The sequence below is a fragment of the Trachemys scripta genome, chromosome 7, assembly GCF_013100865.1.
Source record: "Trachemys scripta elegans isolate TJP31775 chromosome 7, CAS_Tse_1.0, whole genome shotgun sequence".
Lineage (NCBI taxonomy): Eukaryota > Metazoa > Chordata > Testudines > Emydidae > Trachemys > Trachemys scripta.
In genome coordinates, this window is record NC_048304.1 from 114520772 (window position 1) to 114547011 (window position 26240).

Genomic DNA, 26240 nt, shown 5'->3' on the forward strand with positions numbered 1-26240 from the left:
TGTCAACCTGGAGAAATTGAAGAACTCTGTCTTTTTCATGTACTGTTTAATGTAATCGCAAAATATCCTCTTGCCTGCCCCACAGAACTTTAGCAGCTGTTATCCATATCAAGAGTTTGAATGGCGTGTTTCTATAATTTTTATTGGATTAGTTGTACTTGGATGACGATCTTTTCCTAACATTTTCTGTCAAATGTTGCATAATACTGCATTCTCTTCAAGTAGCCCTACTGAAATCAGTGAAACTATTCGAGGACTGAGATAAATATTAATGGGATCAGGGATATCACATTGTAGCCTTTAGCAGTTTTATCCATCTAAGACTTTGCTACAGAGCCACAATGGATGTTTCTTAAGTCTACATTTTGATATTCTTACTCCTGGTAGGCATGCGCCCCCGCCTGGGGGAACAATCAGCACACTTAACTCAGTTCCTAGCTCTTACCCCAGGGTTCTGTTTGTTGTCCAAACATAAAATAGGAAAACCTGGAGTGACAAAATAAAGCAATTGACCTGCTCCCTAACATAGGCTGTGGGCCTCCAGCCTCTGGCAGTCTAGTAATCAGGATTTTCTTTCAATCTAGGGACAGTCACAAGGCCTCTCAATCCTGTGTAGTCCCACACTGCATGGCAGTGCAGTCACTGAGGAGTGTTCACCCAACCCTCTCGTAATCACTGGTGCCCTCGTGAATATCCCCTAGCTGGTAATAATCAGATCCAATCGCCTAATGCTGCTCAGCTGGTTCGGGTGATGCCTAGCACCTATCTATCTGCCTGCCTGGCTCCTCTCCAGACCGGGGCTGGCTGCTCTCTGGCTTTTATCGGCGCAGACCATCCTCTTATCCAATGGTACTGCAAAAGGAATGTAAGATACTACTCAGCTCGAATCAGGGTAACGGAATACCCTGAGCTCTTGTTTGGAGTCAATTGGTCTCATGATGATTTGGATGCCGACTGAGAGACTTTGGGTACTGCACCTATGACAGAGTGCAAAATTCCAGGATGCATTGTCAGACTCTCCCCGCCCTCACCCCTAGAAATACCACATGTATAGCTCTCACTGTCTCTCATTTCAAAGGAAGTCAGTCAGTTTAGTCCCAAAGTTAACTACATTCTACTCAGTTTTGGTGTCCCCTAATTTTTATTGTTGAATATTATTTTTAGCAGAAAGACTCATTGAATAAAGGTATTGAAAGGGTTATTTACTAAATGACTGGATCCCTCAGAAATTAAAGTTCCTGTATGAATTTTTTTGGGGGTGTCTGGGATTTTGGGTCTTTCTCACATAATGTGTTGCAATCTGAATCTTATCAGCCTGAGAAGGATGACACCGCTTCAAATTCAACTTGAAACAGCAGTACTACAAACATGCTGTCAACTTTCACCAGTTGTCCCAGTTTTCCAGGATATCTTCCACCTGCCAGCAAAACATTTGCAATCTCATTCTGTGTTCCAGGATCGAGAGTTCCAGATTTAGGTCACACTGAACTTTGTCCACCTAGAACTTATTATCAGAGGGGTAGCCGTGTTAGTCTGGATCTATAAAAAGCAACAAAGAGTCCTGTGGCACCTTATAGACTAACAGACGTATAGACGAATATAAGGTGCCACAGGACTCTTTGTTGCTAGAACTTATTGTTACTTGTGGCTATGTAAATGGTGATAGTGAATGGATGGATGTTGGGTTTGCTGTGGTGAACAGACAGTGCTACGGATGGCAGAGGATTGTCAGATCAGTGGTAACATCACCTGCCTCTAATGCAATACCTGGAAGCTGCTTTATGGCTGCAAAAATTTATGATGAGCTAATCTCCTACGGGTGGCATAAGATAAATTACAAATGATTAAAGTTGCAAACATTTTTCTTTATATTGCAATTAGCCATAACAATAGTGACTTTAACCCTCATTTTGGTTCTAAGCTTCCAGAATGATCGGAGACTCTAAACTTTCTGAATGAATTCCTCATCACACACCCCGCCCCCATTAAACACAGTAGTCAGAGGATGGCAAGTAGCCAGTAAAGCACTCAGTGCATTCTTGCTTTCACTGGGTCATAGTCTGCAAAGTGTATGAGCATAATTATGGTGTCAAAGCAGTTTTATGTGCTGCTTAGACTTTCCTAATATACATATATTAAGTAAGAAAAAACGATAGTTTTATTCGTGGTTGATTGATTTCTGTGCTCCCCTGGTCTTCTGCACAGTGTGAAGGGGGTATTGGAGCAAATTGTATCTGTTTTGCATGTGTAACAAAAGAATGATAAGGAAAACACTAGGACCTAGCAAGCTTGGTTTCATTATCAGTTATGGAAACCCCTGGCACATTTCTTAGTACCCATATTAACATTAGCATTTTAGCTGCTAGTGGAAACGCTTCTTAACAGGAACAATCCGTTGAAGAATCTCTTGCTCCTGCTGATTTTGCAGATTTTTCAAACAAACATTAGAGGGGAAAACAGCACCTCAACAAACCATCTAACAGAGCAACTGAAAAGGAGACGGGAATAAACAAGAAAAAAAAGTTCCTGGGTCAGGTCCCCAGAAGAAGGAAATTGCAGTAGAGCTGTTGAAATCAATTCAATCACACTGATTTATACCAGCTGAAGATCTGACACTACAACTTCATATACAGGTTTTACTGCTCACCCTCAAGTAAGAGTTACATTGTGACTAAAATCCCTCTCTCCCTTTCATAGTTTCATTTAAGGCCAGAAGGACAATTAGATCATGTAATTTTACCTGTAAATCACAGGACGTTAAATTTCACCCAATTATGCCTATGTTGAGCCCAGTCGCTTGAATTAGACTAAAGCATTTCAGTCCTCAGGACACTGAACTGTTGTGTGTAGGGTGACCAGATGTCCCGATTTTATAGGGCCAGTCCCGATTTTTGGGTCTTTTTCTTAGATAGGCTCCTATTACCCCCTACCTCCTGTCCTGATTTCTCACACTTGCTGTCTGGTCACCCTAGTTGTGTGCCACAAGCAGAGAACAGGCAAAACTGAGATGCCACCGATGCCTGAAGTCCCTGCAATGGCAGGGAATTGATCAGGTGAGACATGCCCAGGTGATCCATGCTGCAGAGGAAAGTGGAAGAACTCCACGGTCCCCGCCAATGTGACCTGGCGGTGGCGAAGAGGGGAATTCCTTCCCAACCCACCTCTGGCAGTCAGTTGGATCCTAAGCATGTGAGCAAGACACACCAGCCAGGTACCTCGGGCTCCACGTACCCTTGAGCTAGGGCTGTGATTCCCAGCTTGTGTAGACATACTTGTGCTAGCTCTCATCTGAGCTAGCATGCTAAACTTAGTGGTGTAGACGTGGTAGCAGTGACATAGGCTAGCTGTGCCAATTACAAACCCACCTGAACCCTGTGGGTACATACTTGGGACAGCTACCATGGCTACACTATTATTTTTGCATGTTAGCTCAGCCAAGATGTATGTCTATGTGAGCTGAGAATCACATGCTAACTTGTTGGGTAGTCGTAACCTAAGCAAGAGGATTCCCTATAGCCCTTAGAGCATTACTCCGCCCCCTCCAGCATCCTATCTCCACCTGTGGGTTATCCTGCTGGAGGAAGGTGAAAAAAAAAAACAGAATACAGCTGGCCCAATTGCACATTGGGGGAAAATCCTATTGGTGACTGGCCAAAAGACATCAAGTTCTAAAATTATCCCAAGAAAAATTAAAAAAAAAAAGACAAACAAACAAAAACCAACCTGCTGAGTGTAGTTGTCTATTGAAAAGACTCGAGAGATGTTTTTTTAATTGCAAGCCCTGCAAAAAGAACAGGAGTACTTGTGGCACCTTAGAGACTAACACATTTATTTGAACATAAGCTTTCGTGGACTACAGCCCACTTCATCAGATGCATAGAATGGAACAGAAAGAAGATATTTATACATAAAGAGAACATGAAAAGGTGGAAGGAGCCATACCAACTGTTCTCTGTATGTATAAATATCTTCTTTCTGTATGTTCCATTCTAGGCATCCAATGAAGTGGGCTGTAGCCCACGAAAGCTTATGCTCTAATAAATTTGTTAGTCTCTAAGGTGCCACAAGTACTCCTGTTCTTTTTGCGGATACAGACTAACACGGCTGTTACTCTGAAGCCCTGCAAACTGATTCTGGGATCTGAAAGTGAAACTGCGCTCTCTGGCTTTTGATTTATCACCAGTAATACACATTCTGCAATCAGACTTAGCTAATACCTGTACTGATGTTTCACAAGCCAGAAGAGAATCCATTTACTTTCCAGAGCTGTGTTTGTTCTGCAGAGCTATGAGGAGTCAACAGTGGTAATAAAACCTTTTGGACAGCATAGTAAGCAAATATTCTGTATATACGGACTTGTAGTGAGCAGATCTGTTGAGTATGATTCTGACCATAGAAACTTTAAAATTGAGTTTTAAGGAAAGATTGTCACAGATTAGCACAGTGCTCTGTGATTGGGGCCCTTCAATACAAGTAATATTTTGAGAAAAATTCTGCTCCCAGAACTCCACGGTGCAACTTTACTCCAATATTCTGCCCTTCCAAATAAAAATATTGGCAGTTTTTATTAAAGCACTCTATAGATGTTAATCCATTAATTCTTCCAATACTCCTTTGAGTTAGTTTGGTAAATTGAGGAAACTGAGGCAGAGAGGTTAAGGATTAAGTTCTGTGCGTTCAATGATTTCAATGGGTTGCATGTGGTTTAAGTAAGGATGAAGTTGTGGTTTCCCCCAAACCCACAAAAGGAGTCACTGTCAGCTTCGTTTGAAACTCAGGAGTCCTTTAGTCAGACTCCTAGATCAGTGACACTCAACCTTTCCAGACTACCGTCAGGAGTCTGATTTGTCTTGCGTACCCTCAAGTTTCACCTCATTTAAAAACTACTTGCTTACAAAATCAGACTTAAAAAATACAAAAGTGTCACAGCACACTATTAGTGAAGCATTGCTGACTTTCTCATTGTTACCATATAATTATAAACTAAATAAATTGGAATATAAATATTGTACTTACATTTCAGTGTATAGTATACAGAGCAGTATAAACAAGTTAGTGTCAGTATGAAATTTTAGTTTGTACTGACTTCACTAGTGCTTTTTATGTAGCCTGTTGTAAAACTAGACAAATATCTAGACAAGTTGATGTACCCCTTGGAAGACCTCTGCATACCCCCAGGGGTACGTGTACCCATGATTGAGAATCACTGCCCTAGACCACACTCCTTTTGTACCTGCAGGGACAGCAGGACAGTATATCAAATGAATATTAGAGAAGAGGAAAATTTTGGTCTCAGTCTTGACCTTGCGAAGAGATACCTGAGCGCTGAAAAAATGTCAAGCTCTGTTCTGGCTGTGTGGATTTTCTTTTGTAATGCGTAGTAGGGTTTCATCATTATTTATATTTTTGGATTAAGGGCTGTAATCTGTTAATCCCTAAAACAACATCTGATAATCTGTTTAATCGTGAGCAAGCTTTGATCCTGATAGAGTCAATCTAATTTAACTCATGCAGAATAGTTTATGCTGTTCCAGGGCTGTCCAAGTGCAGAAATGGGCCAGTGAACATTTTCAACAAATATGTACCTTTTACATTTGTTCAGAATTAAGAGGACATTTTTGTCCTACTTTCAATGCAATACCTTTGTTCTGCTGCATAGCAGTATTTTTTTTTTCACATAGTCTGGGTTTGCTAAAATTTTGGCATCATCAAAATATCTTAACACTGAACCAGCTGTCTAAAATACGTACAATGGAGCCACTTGGTAGTGGGTCCGTAGTTAATGATGGTAAAATTATCTAGCAAACGCCAAATCTTGGCAGACTTAAAAAAACCTGTTCATTATTCATAACGTTACATGATGTAAGTGTTGGGTGACGCTATTTCATACATAGCTTTACCACTAGGAATCAATACCCGCAGGATCTTCCAGAAGGAGGAGTATAGAACTTAGGCCAGATCCTTGGTCTCTACTGCAGCAACGCACAGGATCTTAAACCAGCTTTAAATTGGCAGCTGAGGATTCCCCCAACATGGGGAAATTCTTGACTGGTGTAAAAACCCAGTGGATCCAGTTTTGTTCTTCCCACTCGTTCACTTGGCAAAGTGGACAGACAAAGGGGGCAGGATAGATCACAACATACACTGGTGACCCTGGATTGGTAGAATGGCCACTAGGGGACTGGTCCAGCCTGTGTACGAGCCATGCTGCAACTACGCTAACTTGTGTTGGGTTCTGATTCTGCCATTGGCCAGCACCAGGATTTTTGGCTGCCCTCTGCTTCCACCAGCTGTGTCCAGTTTGTTGGCCAGAATTATCCTTGGTTCTTCTACCATCCACTTTGTTGTCAAGTTTAATGTGCATGATTGTATGTTTATGATAAATGATTGGGTAACTTCTAATACTTTAGAGGCACAAGCAGTCTGAGAATAGTAAGTAGCATGAGTTGGCAATTTGGCTTAGTTATTTCCTGGCATGTTAACAAAAGCCATTTTCACCAGCAGAGGGCATAGAGATCCATGTTTCAGGGATAGCTGCATGCTTAACTTTACTGTTTGGTCAGAAGTGGGGAGGTTCACCAAGAAATCTCTCCCCTCTTTTAAATTGTTGTATGAAATGAGCTGGTGTTTTAAGTCTAGGTCTTAGCACGCGGGATTCTGATCTTCATAAAGTAAGGCTGCAGGTGCTATTGTTGTGAGTGCATTTAACCAAATGTGCGCGGGCAAGTCAAAGATATGCATTTATGTATTGCAACACGGTGCCTATCTGCAACAGAAGATTGTGCTATTAAACACAGACCTGGCCACAGGCAGCTGTGCATTCATGACCCCTGGGTGGGCTTGATTATTGTAATTTATTTGCTTGAAGAAAGCTTCTGTAGATACAAAATGCAGCAGCCTGTCTGTATAACAATATATTGCCCCAGTGCTCCATTGTCTGTGCTGGCTCCTAAATACCGAGTCCAGTTCAGTTTGTTATTCAGAGACCTTCATGGGATTGGCCCTAACTCCCTGAGAGCTCCTCTCACCTCTGTGACCGTGATATCCCGCAAGAGCTTTGTACCTCTGGAAAAATTAAACTCTTGATAATGTAGGGGGAGTTTGAGAGACAGACCTTTCACAGGAACTGGAACTAAACTAAAGAACTCGCTTCCACAGGAAGTAAGAATGACCAGGGATCTCACCATCAAGCTATTTTACCTACAGGTGGTGAAGCTAGAGGAGTCTTAGTGTTCTTCATATTTTTAATTTCATGGGAAGGGCTCAGATACTGCTGTGGTGGGGGTGTAAATACCTACTTAGTCCTGTTTTTTCTCCTTTTTTCACTTCTATTTTATTAATTTTTGCTCTTTTTCTTTTTAGTATTCCCTCTTCCAATTCCCTTCATCTCCAAAAGATTGCATCATGCTTAGTGTGGGGGATCTCTATTGGTGATTCTGTGGAGCTGAGACATATGGTCTCACAGCAAACTGTGTGTTTCCAGAGCAGACACACAACATGTGGTCCTGTGCGTTGGTTCCTGAGTCTCTAGTCCTGTATGCACAAGCTGATCCTTAAGGGCCCAATTCAATTCCTATATATGTTGGATCAGGCCCTAAGCCAGGTGAATTAGGGGCACAACAGCAGACATAGGTATAATTATAACAAGATCCAATGGCTGGAAATAGAAGCTAGATAAATTCAGACTAGAAATAAGGAGCACAATTTTAACCTTGAGGGTAAATAACAATTGGATCAATTTACCAAAGGTTATGATGGATTTTTTGTCACTATCAATTTTTAAATCAGGATTGGATGTTTTTATATGCTCTAATTCAAACAGGAATTAATTCAAAGAAGCTGTTTGTCCTGTGTTATACAGGAGGTCAGGCTAGATGATCACAGTGATCCCTTCATGAACAAGATGGAGAAAAGGGCAGGACAAAAGGCAATGGGTTCAAACTACAGCATAGCAGATTTAGATTCAATCTCAGGAAAAACTTCCTAATGGTAAGAACAGGAGGACAATAGAACAGACTGCCTAGGGAGGTTGTGGAATGTCGTTCATTGGAGGTTTTCAAAGGGAGGCTGGATAGCCATCTGTCTTGGATGGTTCAGCCACAACAGATCCTGTATCTTGGCAGGGGGTTAGACTCACTAGATGACCTTTCTGTTCCCTTCTAACCCTATGGTTCTATGATTCTGTGACTCTCAACTCATCCCAAATGGTAGAAACATCATCAGAAGACCAGATGTTGTGTTTATTTGGTCCCATAAATGGCTCAGTAAGGTAAAACATAGCCCATGATAAACTATAAATACCATGATATTCGAGTTTATTTGGGCTCCCGCAGAGCCAGAATATTCATTCCTACTTCAAAACTTCATATTTTGGCTTCCTTTATAGAAATCAAGGTAGCCTTTTTTCTTGTTCCTCAACACCAATAACTATGAAACCAAAAACTCATTTATCAGACTAAAAAATACATTTTGTTGGCACCATCTGATGTACAATCTAAATAGAACACAGATAAATTCTGTGTTTGGAAATAGTGCATTAGTGTGTAAAGCAACCAGCATAGTTTGCCAAAAGAGCAACTAACCGTTATGTGTGAGAACATATCCTGCAGAGGGCAGCATGACCAAGCATTTTATTTTAGCAGCTCTGTAAACAAGAGAATTCAGTAATCCATTGGCATCTGTATTTCTGTACTGTGACTTTCCAGAATAAATAACAGAAGGCATTGTGGGGAATTAGCGTAGAATCTGTGTGAGCTCAGGATTGGTGCTAGGCAAAGGAAAATATCCTCTTGGATAAATCTTGTTGCCACACATTGGCCATCTTTTAAAGGGGGTGAGATTACATGGAAAATGTAGCTGGGTCTGACACCTTAATTATGTAGCATATCCATGTCCTCGTAGATTTTGACAGCATGAAAGGAGAAAGAAAATGTAAGAGAAATATCCAGAATAAATGTAAATGGATTTCTGTAGAAGAAAACAGTGTGACATCCATTGTTTCTAAAGCAGTTTGGGATCCCTTTGTGACTCATTTAAACCTCTGTTAATAAAAAGATCATAAAAGTGGCTTTGCTGAGTGTATATCATACAAAGGTGTTGACCTGGATAATATGGTGGCCCTTGTTCTTTCTCTAAGACTTACAGATTCACTGATTTATCTGACGTTGGGTGATATATTGTTGATGAGTATGTCAGTGATTGTGCATTTCCAACCCCTCCGCCCGCTCTCTCCACCTTGGGCACTTGTGAAATTTCCATTACCACAATATCAAGGATCCTATTTCTGACCGTGTATCTAGGTGCAGACATGTGGCTTAGCTGTAAAACTGGGCATTACTATGTAGGAGACCTAGGTTTGTTTTCTTCTTTTAGTTTGGCAACAGAGACACAACATTCAGTCCCAGAAGGAGAGGCAGTACTTTGTGTCTCTCCGATCCAAAGTGCAGCCCATCCAGCTGATTAAGAAGTGAGCTTGATGTGCTCTGAAAGGAGTGCTGTCCTCTTCAGCCAGAAGATGAGTGGCCCAGCCATGGAGGCTTCATGTTGGAAAGTATAAAGAAAAGATGAAAAACGAGCATGTGAGGAATTAGGGCAACACCAGGAAGAGCTAAACCCCAGCAGTATGGGAAGAAGCCCCTGTACCTCTTATAGTAGGAGGTTAGAGCTAATGAAAATGCTCACTCCCTCTGTCTAGGTTTAAGCAACACTAATCTTAAATAGAGATTGGCCCAAACTGTGTAGTTCATACATGGATAAAACTATTTCCAAGTCAGGATGTGCTAAGATCTGGTTTTGGTTTGGTCCCACATATAGACTGGCCAGATGTAAAATTTAGATTCAGATCCCAAACCTTTCCAAAGTTCAGCAGTGTTTTGATCAGGGGTTTTGATCAGGGGTTGGCCTATCCATTATATTCTGCCATCTTTATAGTATGAAATCGGTGCTAGGAAACATCTGTTACATTTTATGTTGATAGTACGACCTTGTTAGCACATTTAACCAACTGTGACTGTTTAATCAACTAAATGCTATATGGCCATAACACGGCAAATGCTTTCACTGTTGGAGCAAATACAAAGTATATTTAGTGCAGAAGATGGTGTAAATCCTCTAGTATCAGGCATACTTAAAAGCTACTATTTTAAAATCACCATTAGCAATCTTCAGTGTTAATTTCGTATTTCCTTTATTCTAGAAGAAAAAATGACTAGGAATCAAGATTCTTGAGTCTTATTCTTGGCACAAACTTCCTGTGTGACCTTAGGCAAATTACATAGAGCTTGATCCCCAACCCATTGACCTTGATGAGTTTTGGATTAGAACCTCTTAAGGGGTCCCCAGGTAGGGAGTGGAAAATTGTGAGGTAGCCATGGTTTATTTTTCTTCCAATTCTTAGGCAACAATTCAAAAAGACGGCTTCAAGTAGCTGGTTTGTCTGTTAACTACCATCTTTCCAGGCCTTCTGCTGAGGACCCAATCCTGCATTCCGTGTGCACCCAAAATTCCTATTGACACTAAAGAGATTTTGGTGCACAAGAAATGCAGGATGGAACCTAGAGTGTTTTTTTTTTTAACACTTGGCAACTCTGATCTTTCTAGATTTTATGTAAGAATTAGCATTTGTGTCATAGTGAGACTTAATATCTGCTTAGCACAGTATAATTCAGCTAACATTCCCACTCACAAAGATTGTGTAGTTTAAAAATGTCCTGGGTCTCATGTGTCTCACACATATTAAAGAGTTTTATCATGGTTACATAATTGCCAGATGGCAGCAAACAAAAAGAGATGGAATTTTTCCCCTTTAAAATATGCCATTGTTTACTGGGTCATCCTTTTTGCCTTTATAACCCATTGAATCACCAGTCACCATTATGATTTTATTTTTCTCCCATTCGTGGCTTTAATGAATAAACTCAGTGGTTTGACCATTGGCCTGTTAAACCCAGGGTTGTGAGTTCAATCCTTGAGGGGGCCACTTAGATATCTGGGGCAAAATCAGTACTTGGTCCTGCTAGTGAAGGCAGGGGGCTGGACTCAATGACCTTTCAAGGTCCCTTCCAGTTCTAGGAGATACGATATCTCCCTAAATTTAATTTAATTTTTTATTAAATATAAACAGCAACTTTACCTCAAAATAAGTACTATTCTTTCATTTCCAATCTCAAAATATAAACAAAACACTATTTTAACACTATGTAACATGATGAAAAAGAAATAAAAATGATATATGTGCACATTAATAACACACTGACCAGCTTCAAATACAAGTCCACACAATACAGAATTTACCATGGATCAACAATGGTATGTCCTTTTCCTGTTATACCACATACCCAGCATTATTCTCAAGAAACAACAGTTATAAGTACTTCACCCCCTTCACCATCAGTTCATAAATATATATATATATGTATAAATAATCTGAGCTGGTACAATGTGTTTGCACAGAATTCTAAAACGTTTTTCTGTCAGTCTCTGTGTTGCACCTGGCTACCTTAGATAGAAAGTTCACATAAAATTAATGTGGAATTAACTGTGTATGTGCCATTCTAACAAATCTTTTAAGTTACAAACGCTTCTCCCCTCTGTACCCTCCCCCCCGACCCGTCAATTACAAAGGCAGCAGAAGGACAGGAAATTCTACATGAAAAAACTAAGGTCTGCCTTTTGCTGAGACTCTTCGCTAATGCTATCTTTTTAGCATCACATGGGGGAACCCGTGATAACATTGGTTAGAAACCCATCCAGGGAAGTGCACAGGCAATGCCTTGAATATTAAAAATGCAAAATTATGTCATCACATCACACTGGTTTAGGAAAATCTTGTCGCAGTGCAAGAAGGGAAAGTTGAGTTGCTTTCAAATGGGAATGTTTAATGATTGCACACACAAGGGGGGATGGGGAACTGGTTTTGAAGTAGATGTTAATGCATGATCACACACCACTGTGCTTTAATGTAGCAATAGATCAGCATCCAGGGCTGGTGCCTTAGGGATGGGGATGGAGGAATGCAAACCGACTATTTATTCCACTCTTGCTACAGGATTCGGTGGCATTTGCAGTTGCAGAAAACAGGATGACACCATGAATACAACTGAACTGAATTGTACAACACATTGGGGGTGATGGATGGAGGATGGAGTTAGACATTTCTAAAAGCCACTGTTGCACAAATGTCAGCATGCACACATCAGCTGTTGCAGTACTATACAGGCACACACACTGCTTCTGTTGTGCACACACATAACATGCTTTTTGATGTGCACATGTACACATGCACATATCCTTTCTGAGGACCATGCATACACATATGCACATCCCTTCAACATGACAAACTACTAGGATAAACGTATTGCTAAAGAGTAAAAGAGAGAGTACTCTTAGTTGTGTGGGCAGGTAAGATCTGCCTAAGAAGAATGGGACTTCACACCATGTTTGGGGTTTGATCTCTGTGTCCATTCCTGATCCAGAAGGTTGCTACATACCATGATGTAGTCTCTGCCATCTCTCTCCTTTCTCCCAGATTTCACTGAGATTTTCCTCATTGCTTTATGATCCTTGGTAATTTGAGGATGCATCTTTCTCACCTTCTCTTGTAATTTGGATATTGGAGCAGAATGTGTGTCTCTCTCAATCTCTCCTATCACGTTGGTCGCATGTTGGCTCCTTGCTGCATTTGGATTGTCCCTTGTGTCTCCTGATTTCCATCTCTAGTTTATTGTCACTCATTGTGTATATGGTAAGAGTCTGCCTGAACTGTTTTCATTTCACTGCCCAGGGGCTAGTAGCTTACAAGTGTGATAATTCTGTGCAGGGATCTGTACCATCTAGATTGTTGTTTTCGATTTGTTCTTGCCACAGGCTGATATGTTGGTGATTTGGGTGCCGAGCCTGAGCCTTTTTTGGTTTGGGGAGGGGCTAGGTGGCTTCACTGGATGGCAGGTTAGAATTGTTGAGGTTAGTAGTGATGATATATAATATTACATTTTTTTTTCTGTTGGATTTAACTTGTGATACTCTCGTGCTCTGCAGTGGAAGGAGAGTTTGCTGCTTTGGTTGAGATGACACCGGAAGTCCAGTGTTCTTTATGTATGTCAATTTGGGAGGGGAATTGACCCAGTTCTGTGTTGCAGCCAATGTTGCTATATTTCCTGTGTTCGTGTAGTATACATGCAGCTGTATAGTTACTATGGGGTTTTTCAGTAGGCCCACTCCACTGTTGAGGCTTTGCCCCGGCCTTCACTCCCATATAGAAGAATGAGCTGAATTATATTGTTCGGTAGTTTTACTGAAGGGTTACATCTGTCCAGTGGTTTCTTTATGGCATAGAACGCCCACAGTGCGGCTTCTTTTATAGTCAATTGGAAGCTCTCTGAGATGTTTATTATGAGACCTCGATATGTATAATGTAGGGTGTGCTTAATTTCCAGGTCTCTCTGTTAACATTTTAGACTGTTTGGGAGCTTTCTAATATATCCTGTTTTTTTGTTTTGTTTGTTTTTTCCATGCTCACCTGCAGGGGATTTATATTGAGCTATGTTTATGTTGCACATGCCCATTGTGGTGTGTGCACCCTCTGCTGCTGTGACTTCTGGCATATGCCCTGATCCCTTCTACTGCCTGCACACACAGAAATCCCTTGTTACAGATACATGCTTCTGCTGCACAGTTGTGTGCACACACACGTATGCAGATTCCTTCTGCTGCACGAGCACAAACAGACACAGATCTTGTCTCTTGCACACAGACACACACACACACACACACTCGCACATACAGATCCCTTTACTGCCTGGGCACACAGACACGTGCAGTGCCCTTCTCTTCCCCGCACTACACACACTAGTGCAGATCCCTTCTGCTGCAGGGGCACACACACACAGATCCCCCTCCCTTCTCTTGCACCCCCAGAGCGCACACACGCGTGCTCTGTTCTGCAATCAGAGCCCCTCACTGCCTCCCCCAGCTCTGCGCTTGGCCCAGGCAGCAGGTGCATTGCGGGGAGCGGCTTCCCGGAGATCCCTTGGAGGGTGGATGTACTGATCTGCTGCCGGGTGTCGCGGCCCAGCCTGCTGCACTGAGTGGGGGGGAAGGGAAGGAGGGAGGGAGGCAGCCAAGACCCGCCCAGCCCTGGCCGCTCACTGTCTGCATTGGCTGCGGCTGCGGGTGTTATTGTCCATGGAGCGCCCTGCTCCGCTCTGCTGCTCCGGGACACGCGGCAGACAGGTACCACCCGGCTCATCTCCATCCCCGGCACATGGGTGGCTGTCCCGCAGGACCACGGCAGCTGCTCCTCTCCCGTCTCCCCCACCCCTCCCTTAACCACCGAGACTCGTTGCCTTCCTCCGCCGGCCCCCACTGCCCGAGCCATGTCTGCGAGAGGTGAGTCTCCGCCGGGCTGCATGTCGCCCTCCCAGCCGGGGCTCGGGGCGAGAGCAACCTGCCTCTGGAACGGAGCTGAGTTTGCGGTGCGGAGCGGGTGTTGGCCTTTTCTTCGGCCGCCCCGGGGAAATGCAACCCCGAGCCCATTGCAGTGCACGGTGCAGCAGCTCCCTGGCCAGAAACTTTGCTGCGGATTTGCTCTCTGAGATGCTGCTGGTTGAATAGGCTTTGCTTGACCTTGGTGGTTGGCGTTTCTTTGCTCTGCTGCGGTACACGAGTGCCCGGCGCACCTCGTTCAGCCAGTGTGGGGCGGGAGGGGGGTCCTCATCGCGGGCTGTTGAAGACAGTTAAAAGGTGAGGTGAGGGGAATTGTTTTTTCTCTTCTCCCTGCTTGGTACCATTTTGCAGCTCAGTGATGGACATATTCCAGAGCTCGATGCAGCAAGATTTAAAGGTGCAGCGCGTCCTTTAAAAATAGACAGAGATATACACCTGTAGGACCAGATTAGTGAGACCTTGTTAGCCCTGATTTGTATTGATTTTTAAAATAATGTAAAAGCTAGAAGCATAAAATAATGGGACTAGAAGGAAAGTGTGCAGGGAGGAGCAATTTCTAAATGTTTCCTTTTTGAAGATGACATGAATATATTTACAGGGAGAAAAGGAAGGGGATGCTGAGTGTGGTTTTATAGTCAATCAGAACTCAGTGGTTACTATTATTAATGATATATTAACAGCTCAGCCATTACCTGACTACTGACCAGTGATACTGAACATGGGTTGCTTTATGCAATTTTTAATGACAATAACAGCATGTTAACACTTTTTCTAGAAATGTGCACCTGCCCTAACAGGAGCATTTTAAAGTTTTAGACCAAATTTGCATGATTTCTAATGGCAGGAGGCTTAAATTTGAGGCTCTTCCTCATCCGTGTGTAAAGTCTGACTCCACATTTCTTTTGCCATGAGCAACTCAGCCCTGATTAAATGCAGAATCTGTCTCATCTCAAACATTGCTGCTTCTGATTTGAGAATTGATGCAGGCGTGGCTATCTAGAGTTTGGTGCCTTGATTTTGTTTGGTTAAAATTAGTGCCCATTGAAGAGTGGGGGGAAGGAAAGCGGAAAGTTAAAGATCTGAATCACATCACAACAAACAAAAGATATTAACGATCTTCTCTTTTGCCTGAGGAAAAAAAGAAAATTTTAATAATAGATAAGTAAAATGTTAGTTTAAAAATGCACCCCAATAGTGCTTTACATTAAAAAAAAATTGTGAAACTATGAAGATGTGGTTAACAAACCAAGCAACTTCATGATTATTGTGATGCATCTCATGTGCTTGTCCTCAGCTTTCTCCTAGATCTTTGTTTTTGTTGTTGTCTTTCCTGGTATTATGTACACTGGGGCCTCTAACCTGCAAGCTACTTTGCATGGATGAGGTCCTGTGCCAGCTTGGGAGTGCTATTCACTTTAATGGATCTACGTGCAGTTGTAAGGACCCACATGAAACAGCTTACAGGATCGGGGCCAGAGGTTGTAAACTCTTTGTGGCAGGGACCATGTCTCTCATATGTCTGTAAAGCACCATGCCATCTTTGATATAAATGTACCGGCTAAAAATAATCACGATGTATGGTGAAGCCCTTAGTTCAGGAAGTATGAAAACATGTAGTCCCTTGAAGTGCCCGTTTTTAATGGCCTCTAATTCTAATGGAATCCAGTTTTTGTGGTGAAGTTATGTTGGGAGTTTGAAAAAAAAATTCTCATTGGGGAAAATCCTGGTCTCAAAGTCCTGAAAACAAGGATGAAAGTGGGAGGGGCAGTAGGATTTGAGGATTGCATGCAGGAAGTTTGCAACACCAGCTCTGTGGTGGCTCTATGAGCACTAGCATGTGGAGGGTTGGGGGAGATGGATTACAACTGAGTAGATCCACTGGTCATTTCCCCCTCTGCCATCCTACGTACTCCGTGGAAAGAGGCATAACATATGTGGACACTACAGCAGCCTTGATGCTGCCTAAGACTGCTGGTAAGGAAAGACTTTGACACCCCGGAAGGGGGAGATACGCCTAGTGAGTTGGCTGGGGGGCCAGCTCCATAAAGAGGGAGCACACTGAGTTGAGAGAGAGAGAGTGGGAACAGAGCATGCAGCAAGTAGCTGAAGTGGACCTCAGACCTGGAAAGAGCTGATTCCCCAGAGCAGCAAGGAGGAGGTGCCACCTATGGTGAGTGGACCCTCTGATACGCAGCATGATATAAGGAGGCAGTGCAATGCCGGTGGTGCTGGCTTTCAGAGGAGAACCTGAACTGTGGTGGTGACCACATGAGGTCATTAAAGATCCTACAGCAGTATTAATTTAGATAGACTACATGGACCAAAGGTGTTAACAAGACCCAGTCACTGTCCAACTTTAAACAAGGTTTGAGGTTTGGTATACAAAGACCTCAAGCCTGTTTAGTACCCTGGCAAACACACTGTTAAAAATCACTCTAATCTTTTATTAAAGATACAGAAAAGAAGGAAAAACAGGTAAAGCACTTGAAATGTAAAATAAGGCTTTAATTTTATCAGTATCCCTTGTTTCCTTTCCCTTGCACTGGAGAGCGTTTTTAGAAGGAAACCCCACCTTGTCTGATAGTCTCTTTGATGGTATCAAAGATGGTAATATTAAGTGTCCTCTTTTTGGAAAAGAGAAGCCGTTAGTAGAGATGGGCGGGAGCTGTTGTTGTTAAAGTCTGATCCTGTTTCATCCCAGGTAGTGTTTGGGATTCAGCTGGAGCCAACAAAGGTGGCAGTGTCATCTGGGTCCCTCTCTCTGGACCTTGTCTTGTCGGGACATCTCTCAGGATCAGCATGTCGAAGGTGTGAGGTCCCAGGGGACAGTGGGTGCAGCTTGCCTCAATAGCCATTTTTTCTCCTCAAAGTCTCTTCCTTTCACAAAGGGAATTGTGGTTGGAAGAGCCCATTCCCTCATCATTTTGCCCACCAGTTAGAGCTAGTTTCCAACATACCAACATTTATTTTACTGATTTCTGGTTCCACACTTTGCTTGTTTACTCAGCATGATCTTACCACAGTCCTAGAATCCTTTTTGGTTTGCACCAATTCAGTCTTTTTGTCTCCCTTTTATTCCTTTTTCCCATCAGCGTTTGTGATAGGTTATTGTGACATCCTGTGAACTTTCAGGTATGATTTACAATTGAGCTCACAATGAGTGTAAATTTGTAGACCCAGTTATCGCAACAGTAACTAGGGGCAAAATTTTCAAAAACTGGGGCAGGCACAAATAGCCATTTGGGAAGCCACTGAGGGGCCCAAGTGGGAGCTGAACACTTTGGGGATTTTCTGATCTACTGTTCAGTTGTGCCAACATTGACTGAGAGCTCGGTAGCTGGAATAGCTGGAATGATGGAGTGGGATTTGCAGGTGTGCTATGGGTATCTAAATAGTATTTTCAGAAGAGCCATGGGGCCATCCAGGGTCCTGATGCAATACCCATTGGCGTCAATGGCAGCCCTTCCATTGACTTCAGTGGCCATTGGATCAGGCCACTAAAGGTGCTCAAAAGTTGGTATTGTCAGAGGTACTGATGAAAGTGATCACGCATCAGCCTCTCATTGGTAGTTCTGCGGTTTTGTGTATTCTGATAACAGACAATACAGAGAGTAAACTCCCCCCTCCCTCCCTCTCTCCAACACACAAGCAAGACAGGATTCACTGTAGGTTTTTAGAAGAGCCAAGATGGAGGAAGTGGATAGGATCGAGCCCTAGGGTGACCAGATGGCCCCATTTTATAGGGACAGTCCCAATTTTTGGGTCTTTTTCTTATATAGGCTCCTATTACCCCCAACCCCCATCCCAATTTTTCACACTTGCTGTCTGGTCACCCTATTGAGCCCATAGAGGTAGAAAATATAGTCATTCCATGAACAGTGTAGCTGTATGTGACGCAAAGTGGGAGTTCATGGCTGCTGTGGCTGGATACCCAGCATTAATCCATGACTCCTGCATCTTGTCATCTTCCACAGCAGTGACCTGATTTGCAGCCTGAGTCCTCAGTCCCTGTGTTACGTTGGCAGAGAGGGTTTGTGAGCATTTGCCCAGCAGCTCATTCTTGAGGAAGATCATAGAAGATTCTGGGGCTATGTAAATGAGCTTCCCCTTGCTCCTCTCCTCCTTTCTGACATATCCCCCATCACCCTCACCTACTCCTGTCCCTTCCACAAATCCTCTGCAGAGCATGCAAAGGAGGCCCTTTGAAAATTCCCCTGCACATTTCTAGCTACCTAAAATTACCCCTGCAGTTTGAGGACCTGTTCCAAAGCCCATTGGAGTCAATGGAAGGACTCCCACTGATTTCAATGAGTATTGAATCAGGCTGTCAGTTTGCAAAGATATTAACTTCTTATCCTAAATTCTTATGTAGTGTTGCTGTGCACTGTTCAACAGCTGCTGTGTTTGGCCCCATACGTGATTGCCTTTCAGTTGTGAAGTTATCCCTGTATATTCTTTTCCTATCTCGCAAGTGCAAGGCGGGGGTTAATTGTTTGCAAAGAACTTTAACATCATTGGATGAAAGATGTTATATTACTGCACAGTATTATCTTATGCCCTACTTGTGCATATTATCTCACATTGCTTGAAACATGTCAAAAACACTTCTTCTCCTGGAGGTCTGAATCCAGGGAAAGTTTAAGTTTTACAAATAGATTGGGATTTTTAGTGGTGGATTTAGTTAGGCTAGAGGAAAAAGGTGTGACAGCTGTGCAGTTCTATCTGTTTGCTTTCCCATGGCCAAATAATGCAGATATTTTACCAACCTTTCAAAAAAGATTCCAAGAGGGTCAGCATGAGCCATTTTCAGCCCCAAAGGTAGCTTGTTCAAAAAGAGGAATACACTAAAACCACACTTGATCGTTAGCTCTGTCTCCTTCACGAGTGTAGCATCACAACAAAAGTAACTAAGGGTACGTCTATACTTACTTCCTGGTCCGGATGTAATCGATCGATCTTCTGGGATCGATTTATCGCGTCTTGTCTAGATCGATCCTGGAAGTGCTTGCCGTCGACACCGGTACTCCAGCTCAGCGAGAGGAGTACGCGGCATCGACGGGGGAGCCTGCCTGCCGCGTCTGGACCCGCGGTAAGTTCGGACTAAGGTACTTCGAATTCAGCTACGTTATTAACGTGGCTGAATTTGCGTACCTTAGTCCGAAGTGGGGGGTTAGTGGGGACCAGGCCTAAATGTTGATAGAACCTGATAAGTGATATAGAAGCATTTTCAACTGGTTGTACTATGTCATGGGAATGGGTGTTACACAGAACACAATTATGCTGGTTAGCCTAGTACTCCATAATCCATGAGTGAAGTAATGGAATTGCTCAGTTTGAAATAACAAGCAATGTAATATAAAATGTATTTACATATTTGATTTAATGACATGCCAATAGAGCACTTTCCCCTGGAATTATTTTTTCCTTGGGTCTCAGAGCCAGGGTTAGAACCTGGGAATTCCTAGCTGCTGGGCCTGTGCTGAGACCACTAGACTACACTCTTATAAACTAATAATTGAATTTCCCTGTTAGGGGAATGAGATGAAGTAAGGCATAACTTACTCTGTTGTTTCTCTCAAGTATCATTTATTATTCCATATATGCATGCTGCACATCACTTGCTTCTTCTTTCCAGTACATGTGGATTTCTGCTGAAGTAAACACTGAAGATCTTTTGGTGAGAAATGGAAACATGAAAGTGCTGGCTCCTATTTACGATAAAAACGAATTTTTATTCTCATTTTCTCAAGCTTTAAGACCAGCTCTATCAGCTGCAAACAAGTGTGTATATGTACTTGTATATGTGCATATACACCTCTGCCCCGATATAACGCGACCCGATATAACACGAATTTGGATATAACGCGGTAAAGCAGCGCTTCGGGGGAGGGGGCTGCGCGCTCTTGCAGATCAAGGCAAGTTCAATATAACGCGGTTTCACCTATAACGCGGTAAGATTTTTTGGCTCCCGAGGACAGGGTTATATCGGGGTAGAGGTGTATATACATAGGGCTTCTGCTGACATCACTTTGATTGATGTACATGCTGACCCGCACAAACCTAGTTGCTGGGCTTTCCACAGACTCTTTTCTTCTGCGTTTGTCATTGTCTCAACAGTATTGCACATGCCTAGTACTGAATCAGCCGTCCATCAGGTGTAATGTGGTCTTCCACCCCCTTTTCTAATCTCGACTGCAGTGTCTTTCTGTCCGTTTTCTCTCCAGCCTAATCACAGCCATCTCTGATAGACATTGCTCTTGAAGTAATGCATGGCTTAACCATTGATTGACTGTCATTTACATCGAATCCTGAGGCTGGGAAACGCTGTGTGTGGTTATGGGAAAAGTATACAATTCAAGAATGATGGAAGGTATGAAATATACTCCCAAATCCAGTGCTTAAAGTGGAGGGTGAAAAAAATTGGAGGGTCTGTTCTAATCTGGGAGCAGCATCTTTGTAAGAGATGGTTGAAAGTGCATACCTCAGTGACCCAGCTTGATTTGTAAATTTTGTTTTTGCTGGGTCTGTGATCTCTTGCAGCCCCCCACTTTCCACCACACATACTTTAAGCACTTCCCAAATTAAAATAATTTCTAATAAATGATCTACTCTCTGCAAGAGGAATGGCAATCAAATTCTGAAGCGGGGAGTTGCTGATGTTACCCACATTGTGCCATGAATCTGATGGAGAAACAAAGTGGATCTGTTCAAGACCGGTTGAGAGATGGGGTTGAGTGTCTCACTTCAAATTCCCTCCATTTTCCCTCCCCTGCTCCCCAGTTTACAGCCTCCCATTCTCAAGGTATCCCTCGTACCCACCATCCTCTGGTGAAGAGGAATAGACTGGACTTGTCAGAGCCCCACTTCTGTTAATCAGTTGAGGCCCTTGGAGGGGTTGCCGTTGAGTCATACAAAGCATTCCTTCCTCGCTGGCTCCCAATATCTGATAATATAGTCTCCAGAGCACCCTCAGCCTCTGCAAGCTGAGGGAGTGAGAGCATCCAACTAAAAACTGCACCTGAGTCTCCCAGAGTGCTAATACTAAGCCATCAGTTTAAAGAATAATAATAGTTTATGCCTTGCCCGTGTAGGGCACACAGGAGCATGGAAGGTGCAAGCTCCTTTCCTTCAGTCCCCTCCCTTGTTCTCCCAAGGCAGGGGTGGACATCCATGGTTGCAGTGCCTCCCCTTAGTTGCTAGCCACTGGGTGTTGCCCATGCCTCTCAGACTTCCCACATAAGGCAGAGAGGAGATGGGGCCCTCTTCCTTTCTTCCTCCTCCATGGAGCAGAGAGCAAGCTGCACCCTCCTCCGTGGTGGTGTGGCAGTTGCACCGTCCCGTGCTCTGGAAGCTCTGGGAGATACGTCCTAGTGCCTCTCCTGGGACCATGCCGCTCTGCTGTGCCCTGACACAGACTTGGGCCTTACTGGCCCAGCCTGACCCTGAGCATTTTTAGACCACTTTATATCTTCAGAGTGCTTCACAAACATCAGCTTTATAATGAGCTCCTGAGATGGATTATTTTATTTAATTAATAAAAACTAGTTAGAATTTTGAGGAGCTGATAGCAATTTTGAAAAAGGTGAGACACCCAGGTCCTCCAAGCTGAATTAAATCTGCATGTTCTTTTGAGTAAGCACGCTGCTGAAAAGGTTTTAGGGGGACTTGATATCTCAGGAGATATGGATCCCTTGAAGTTCATTGTTCCAGTTCACATTCAGCTCAAGTTGGCTGTGTGTTTGCCTATGTGGAATGTCAGTCTTTGTCCAATTCCTAGTAGACCAGGGTCCATGTTAGTGAACAAAAGGACTTTAGTTTCCTGTGGTGTCAGTCTGGCACTTCCCATGAGCTGAATGGCCCTATGTAGACCTTGGGGTGATTCCAGCCTCAAAGTGTCTCAGTGTTTTATGTTCATTAATCTGACAGATATATACACAAATGGTTTAAGCTGGATTTTTACAGCGTATTTTGTGCCCTGTCTTGCTCTAGAAGTATAAGTTATAGAATCATAGAAATCATAAATGGAAAAGTCCTGTTATGTTATTTGGTCCATCTCCTTCCTCTTCAGGAAAGTTCCTTAATGTATATTTTAGGGCAGTCTTTCTCAAACTGGGGTCTGAGGACCCCTGGAGGTCTGCGAATGTAGTCCAGGAGGTCCAGGGGATCCGCTGATCAACTCCTCCCCCTCCCTCCCACCTCTGGGGAACAGCTGTTCAGCGGTGTGCAGGGGCTGCTGGGAGGGAGGAGCAGGGATGGTCCGCGCTTGGGGGAGGGGGCAGAAAGACGAGGGGTGGGGCCAGGCCTTGGGGGAAGGGCTGGAGTGGGCGTGAGGTCTTGGGCTGAGCAGGCGGCAGGGTGTGTGTGTGAAAATTTTTAAAATCAAAATGGGGGTCCTCGGGTTGCTAAAGTTTGAGAACCGCTGTTTTAAGGCATTTGTCTAGTCTAGATTAAAATGCCCTAGGTGATGGGTTTCCACCACTTTCTGATCTATTAGACTTTGAAATTAATATTTCTCTTGGGTTGCTCTTTTGTTTAGCCTCCCACCCCTTCAGATTGATTGCACGTTCTTTTGAGATTAATGAAAATTAGTCCCAAATGAATGGAAAAAATGGTATAGAGGCAAATGACAACAATAAGAGGAAGCTGGGACAATGAAGTAAAATCTATTTTAGATGCACAGCCTTGAATAGATTCGCACACAAGGAAAATAAGAATCAGCTTATGGATGGAAAGGCAGGCAAAATTGCTTTTAGAAGTTGAGTGAAAAATACCAAAAGCTAGCATGTGGTTTGCAGTCTCTGAAATCAGTCTTCCTGGGATTTGTCTTCTCAGTTGTTTTGCTTGTAATAGATTTGAAATGAATGAACACTTCATTTTGAATCATATCTGTAAATAATTGAAAATGGAAACCAGTTCTCCTGAATTCTCATAATTTCTTAATTGCCCCTTAGTTATGCAGTTTGAAGGCAGAAACTCATAATGGAAGGCAGAGTTGTGTTTCTAAAATCCTGGGACCAGTTCTTGGTGCTTAATATTTTATCGTTTTGTGTGTTTTAGCTGGGATGTCTTTCCAGGCAGCTGAACATCATAGTTAAAAACCAAACCAAACCACCCATCCTGTAGCAAATACTATATTAATATTACAGTCAGTTGTAAAGTATTTAACAATTATTGTTGCATGCTTTAAAGAAGGAATTTGCTCATCCTTAGATGATTTAGTGCAATTAAAGGGCCCAGTTCTGCAAACTCCATTGAACATTGTGTTTACTATGGTGAACAGTCCCATTTGCTTGAATAAGGAACTAAGTATTTTGTAGGATTAGGTGTAAAGATTGTACCAAATGGATGAAATACAGTAATGCATTCCTACCACTACACTGGGACCCCTGTTTTATCCCTTCACCCGTCAGAAGCTAGATATCCCAGATTTCTAGAGTAATGCCATTGGACCAGTTTGTGTTCAATATTAATCACATGACCTTAGAGTCATCTAGCTTCACTACAACTACAAGAGATCATATGCATTCTGCCTTTGCTCGAATTATGTACACTTTTTTTTTTGAGGCCTGCACTTTAAGTAGAGGATCTATTGACATGAATGTAAAAAAGACTGAAGTGCTAATGTACCATAGCCTTTGTGAGATTGCTATGCTTCTACCAGCAGAAGGAGAGGTGGTGCAATCTCCCTTCTGTATTTGTATTGTTGCTATAGGAGATGGGCTGTAGGGATATCTGTACTGTATAACTGTGATTCACTGAGGAGGTATTGCTGTAGGAAGTACAGAAAATAGCATTTCAGCAGACGATAAAGGCACAGGAAAACTAGACAAACGTTTTCAGTTCCCATTTCAAGGAAGGTAGAGAGAAACAAACTAGTGAGGTTTTGAGTCATCAAAGAATTTAAACATGTGCTTAACTCTCATTGAAGTCAATTAGATTTAAGCACATGATTAAAACATTCTGCCGAATCAGGGCCTGAGTGAATAATGTTAATTTGTAGTGAGAACATTCTTTATTAACTAAACAGTATATTGGAGTGCATGCCACTTTTTTCATACCAACTCTTGTAGAGTTTCTTTTGTTTCATACTCTTGAACTTTTCCCTGATATCACACTGGCATACCATTTAAAAGTGATCCTTCTTTAGAGTATGTCAAAGGACGTGAGTGGTTTTAATCACAATATGCACAACAGTCAGTAGGAAAACTTGCTCTCTGATTATATGATAAGGAGTTTAATGTTGCTGCTTTCTTACAGATGAAGAAAAAGAACCCGCTTGCAAAAATCACAGGCAAATGACACTATATAGCCATAAAACTGGATACTTTTTAATTCAAGGTGGTGAACTAATGTCAATGTCTCCAATATATTGGTGATGTTTATTACTTACATTTCTATATTTGGGACCCTACTTTCATGATTTTAAGTATGTCATCATTTTGATTTCTTCCAGTGGGAGTTCTGTATGAATAAGGATTGTGGGATTTGGCTCAATTAAAGGACTCTGCTATAATTACTGTTACCGTGAAGCTGATTTTTGTTGCCATCATATCAGGCTGTTACATAGCTTCAGTGATCAAGACAGAAGTCAGCAAACCCACTGTTCAAACTGCGGTTTTCCTTTAACTAGTGAGGAAAGGTTTCACTCTATTTTTGGCATTGAAAAGTCTAGGAGCGGTCTCCAGCCATGTTAGAAAAAGAGCTGAATCCTGATTAACTGTCAAGCGCTGCAGTGGAGGAGAAATCTAAGCTAGTGCTGTGAAAAGTTTGCTTACAGGAACTCTTATTCTTTCCAGGTCTTCTTGCACAGAAGATGTAAAAGAGCATATGCCAAACTATTTACTTCAACACTGTTAGTTTTGCACTTTGGTTAGTTAGCTTCAGAGGAACTCCGGATAAGTGTAAGGTCTCTGCAGTGTGAGTAAGATTCATAGAACTGGGGCGCAAAGAAAGGCATTTTAGAGCCTGCCACTTCTCCATTGAAGGCAATGATACATGATCCTGTTGAGTTCAGTAGGAGCATGATTGGATCCATCTTCAATAAGATAATATGTAAAATGAAGGTTACTTGACTCTAGACGTATGAAAATACTTAGCGGATTGAGAGGAATGAAAGCGAGAGGGAAAAAAACCCTTCTGGCCTTGGTTATGTGGAAGGAAAACTGTGAAGTTTGCTTCCCTGATTGGTCCACCAGAACTCCAGATGTACTGTACGAACCTTCATAGTAAATTGTTGATGAGTGATCCAGAGGATGCTCGTCTATTACAGCCCCAGCCAGAATCTGTCTCTTCTTTTGCTCAAGCTTTAGAGACTCATGTTTACAGCTGTGGAGATCCCTGGCTTGATTCCTGGTGTGTCAACCAAAATGGTGGCTGTCACAGATGTCTCTTGTAAATCTAAATAATTAAAGCCAACAATCTCCTTACAGTTAGATTGAGTGTGGATGGGAATCCAGCCAAACACACTTCAAATAATAATGTTTTCATGCCTGTTAAAGAAATCTGATGTACTGTTAAAGTGTTGATGGCTACAGGGCTATCTTGACTCCTTTATTCCAGTTCTTCAGCCATATGCATGTGTGAAAGTGAAATGTTAGCATGTGTGTCTGTGTTCAGACACTTGTTCTCTCCTGGGAGAAACATTGGCAAAATATTTAGGTCCACTTTTTGTATTCAGAATGTAATTTTATAGTGTTTGTAGGAAAGCAACACTTGCATTTGGACATGAATATACCTGGAGGTCTGGTAAAAGAAGAGAGAGGATTGAAGAATGTAAGTGGAAGGTGAACTGGAGCTTA

At 42.6% G+C, this 26240-nt stretch overlaps 1 protein-coding gene across 2 annotated transcripts in view; it reads left to right on the forward strand.

Annotated features, from left to right (window-relative positions):
• The first annotated feature begins 14143 nt into the window (after positions 1-14143).
• Positions 14144-26240, forward strand: part of ABLIM1 (actin binding LIM protein 1) — a 325251-nt gene continuing 313154 nt past the window's right edge. Inside the window, exon 1 of one of the 2 annotated variants that reach the window (XM_034776055.1) lies at positions 14144-14385. In XM_034776055.1, the coding sequence (XP_034631946.1) occupies positions 14373-14385 (13 nt within the window). In that variant the 5' untranslated portion in view covers positions 14144-14372. Of the gene's footprint in view, positions 14386-20202; positions 20224-26240 lie in introns of those variants that run through there. The other variant, XM_034776057.1, reaches the window with a different exon arrangement.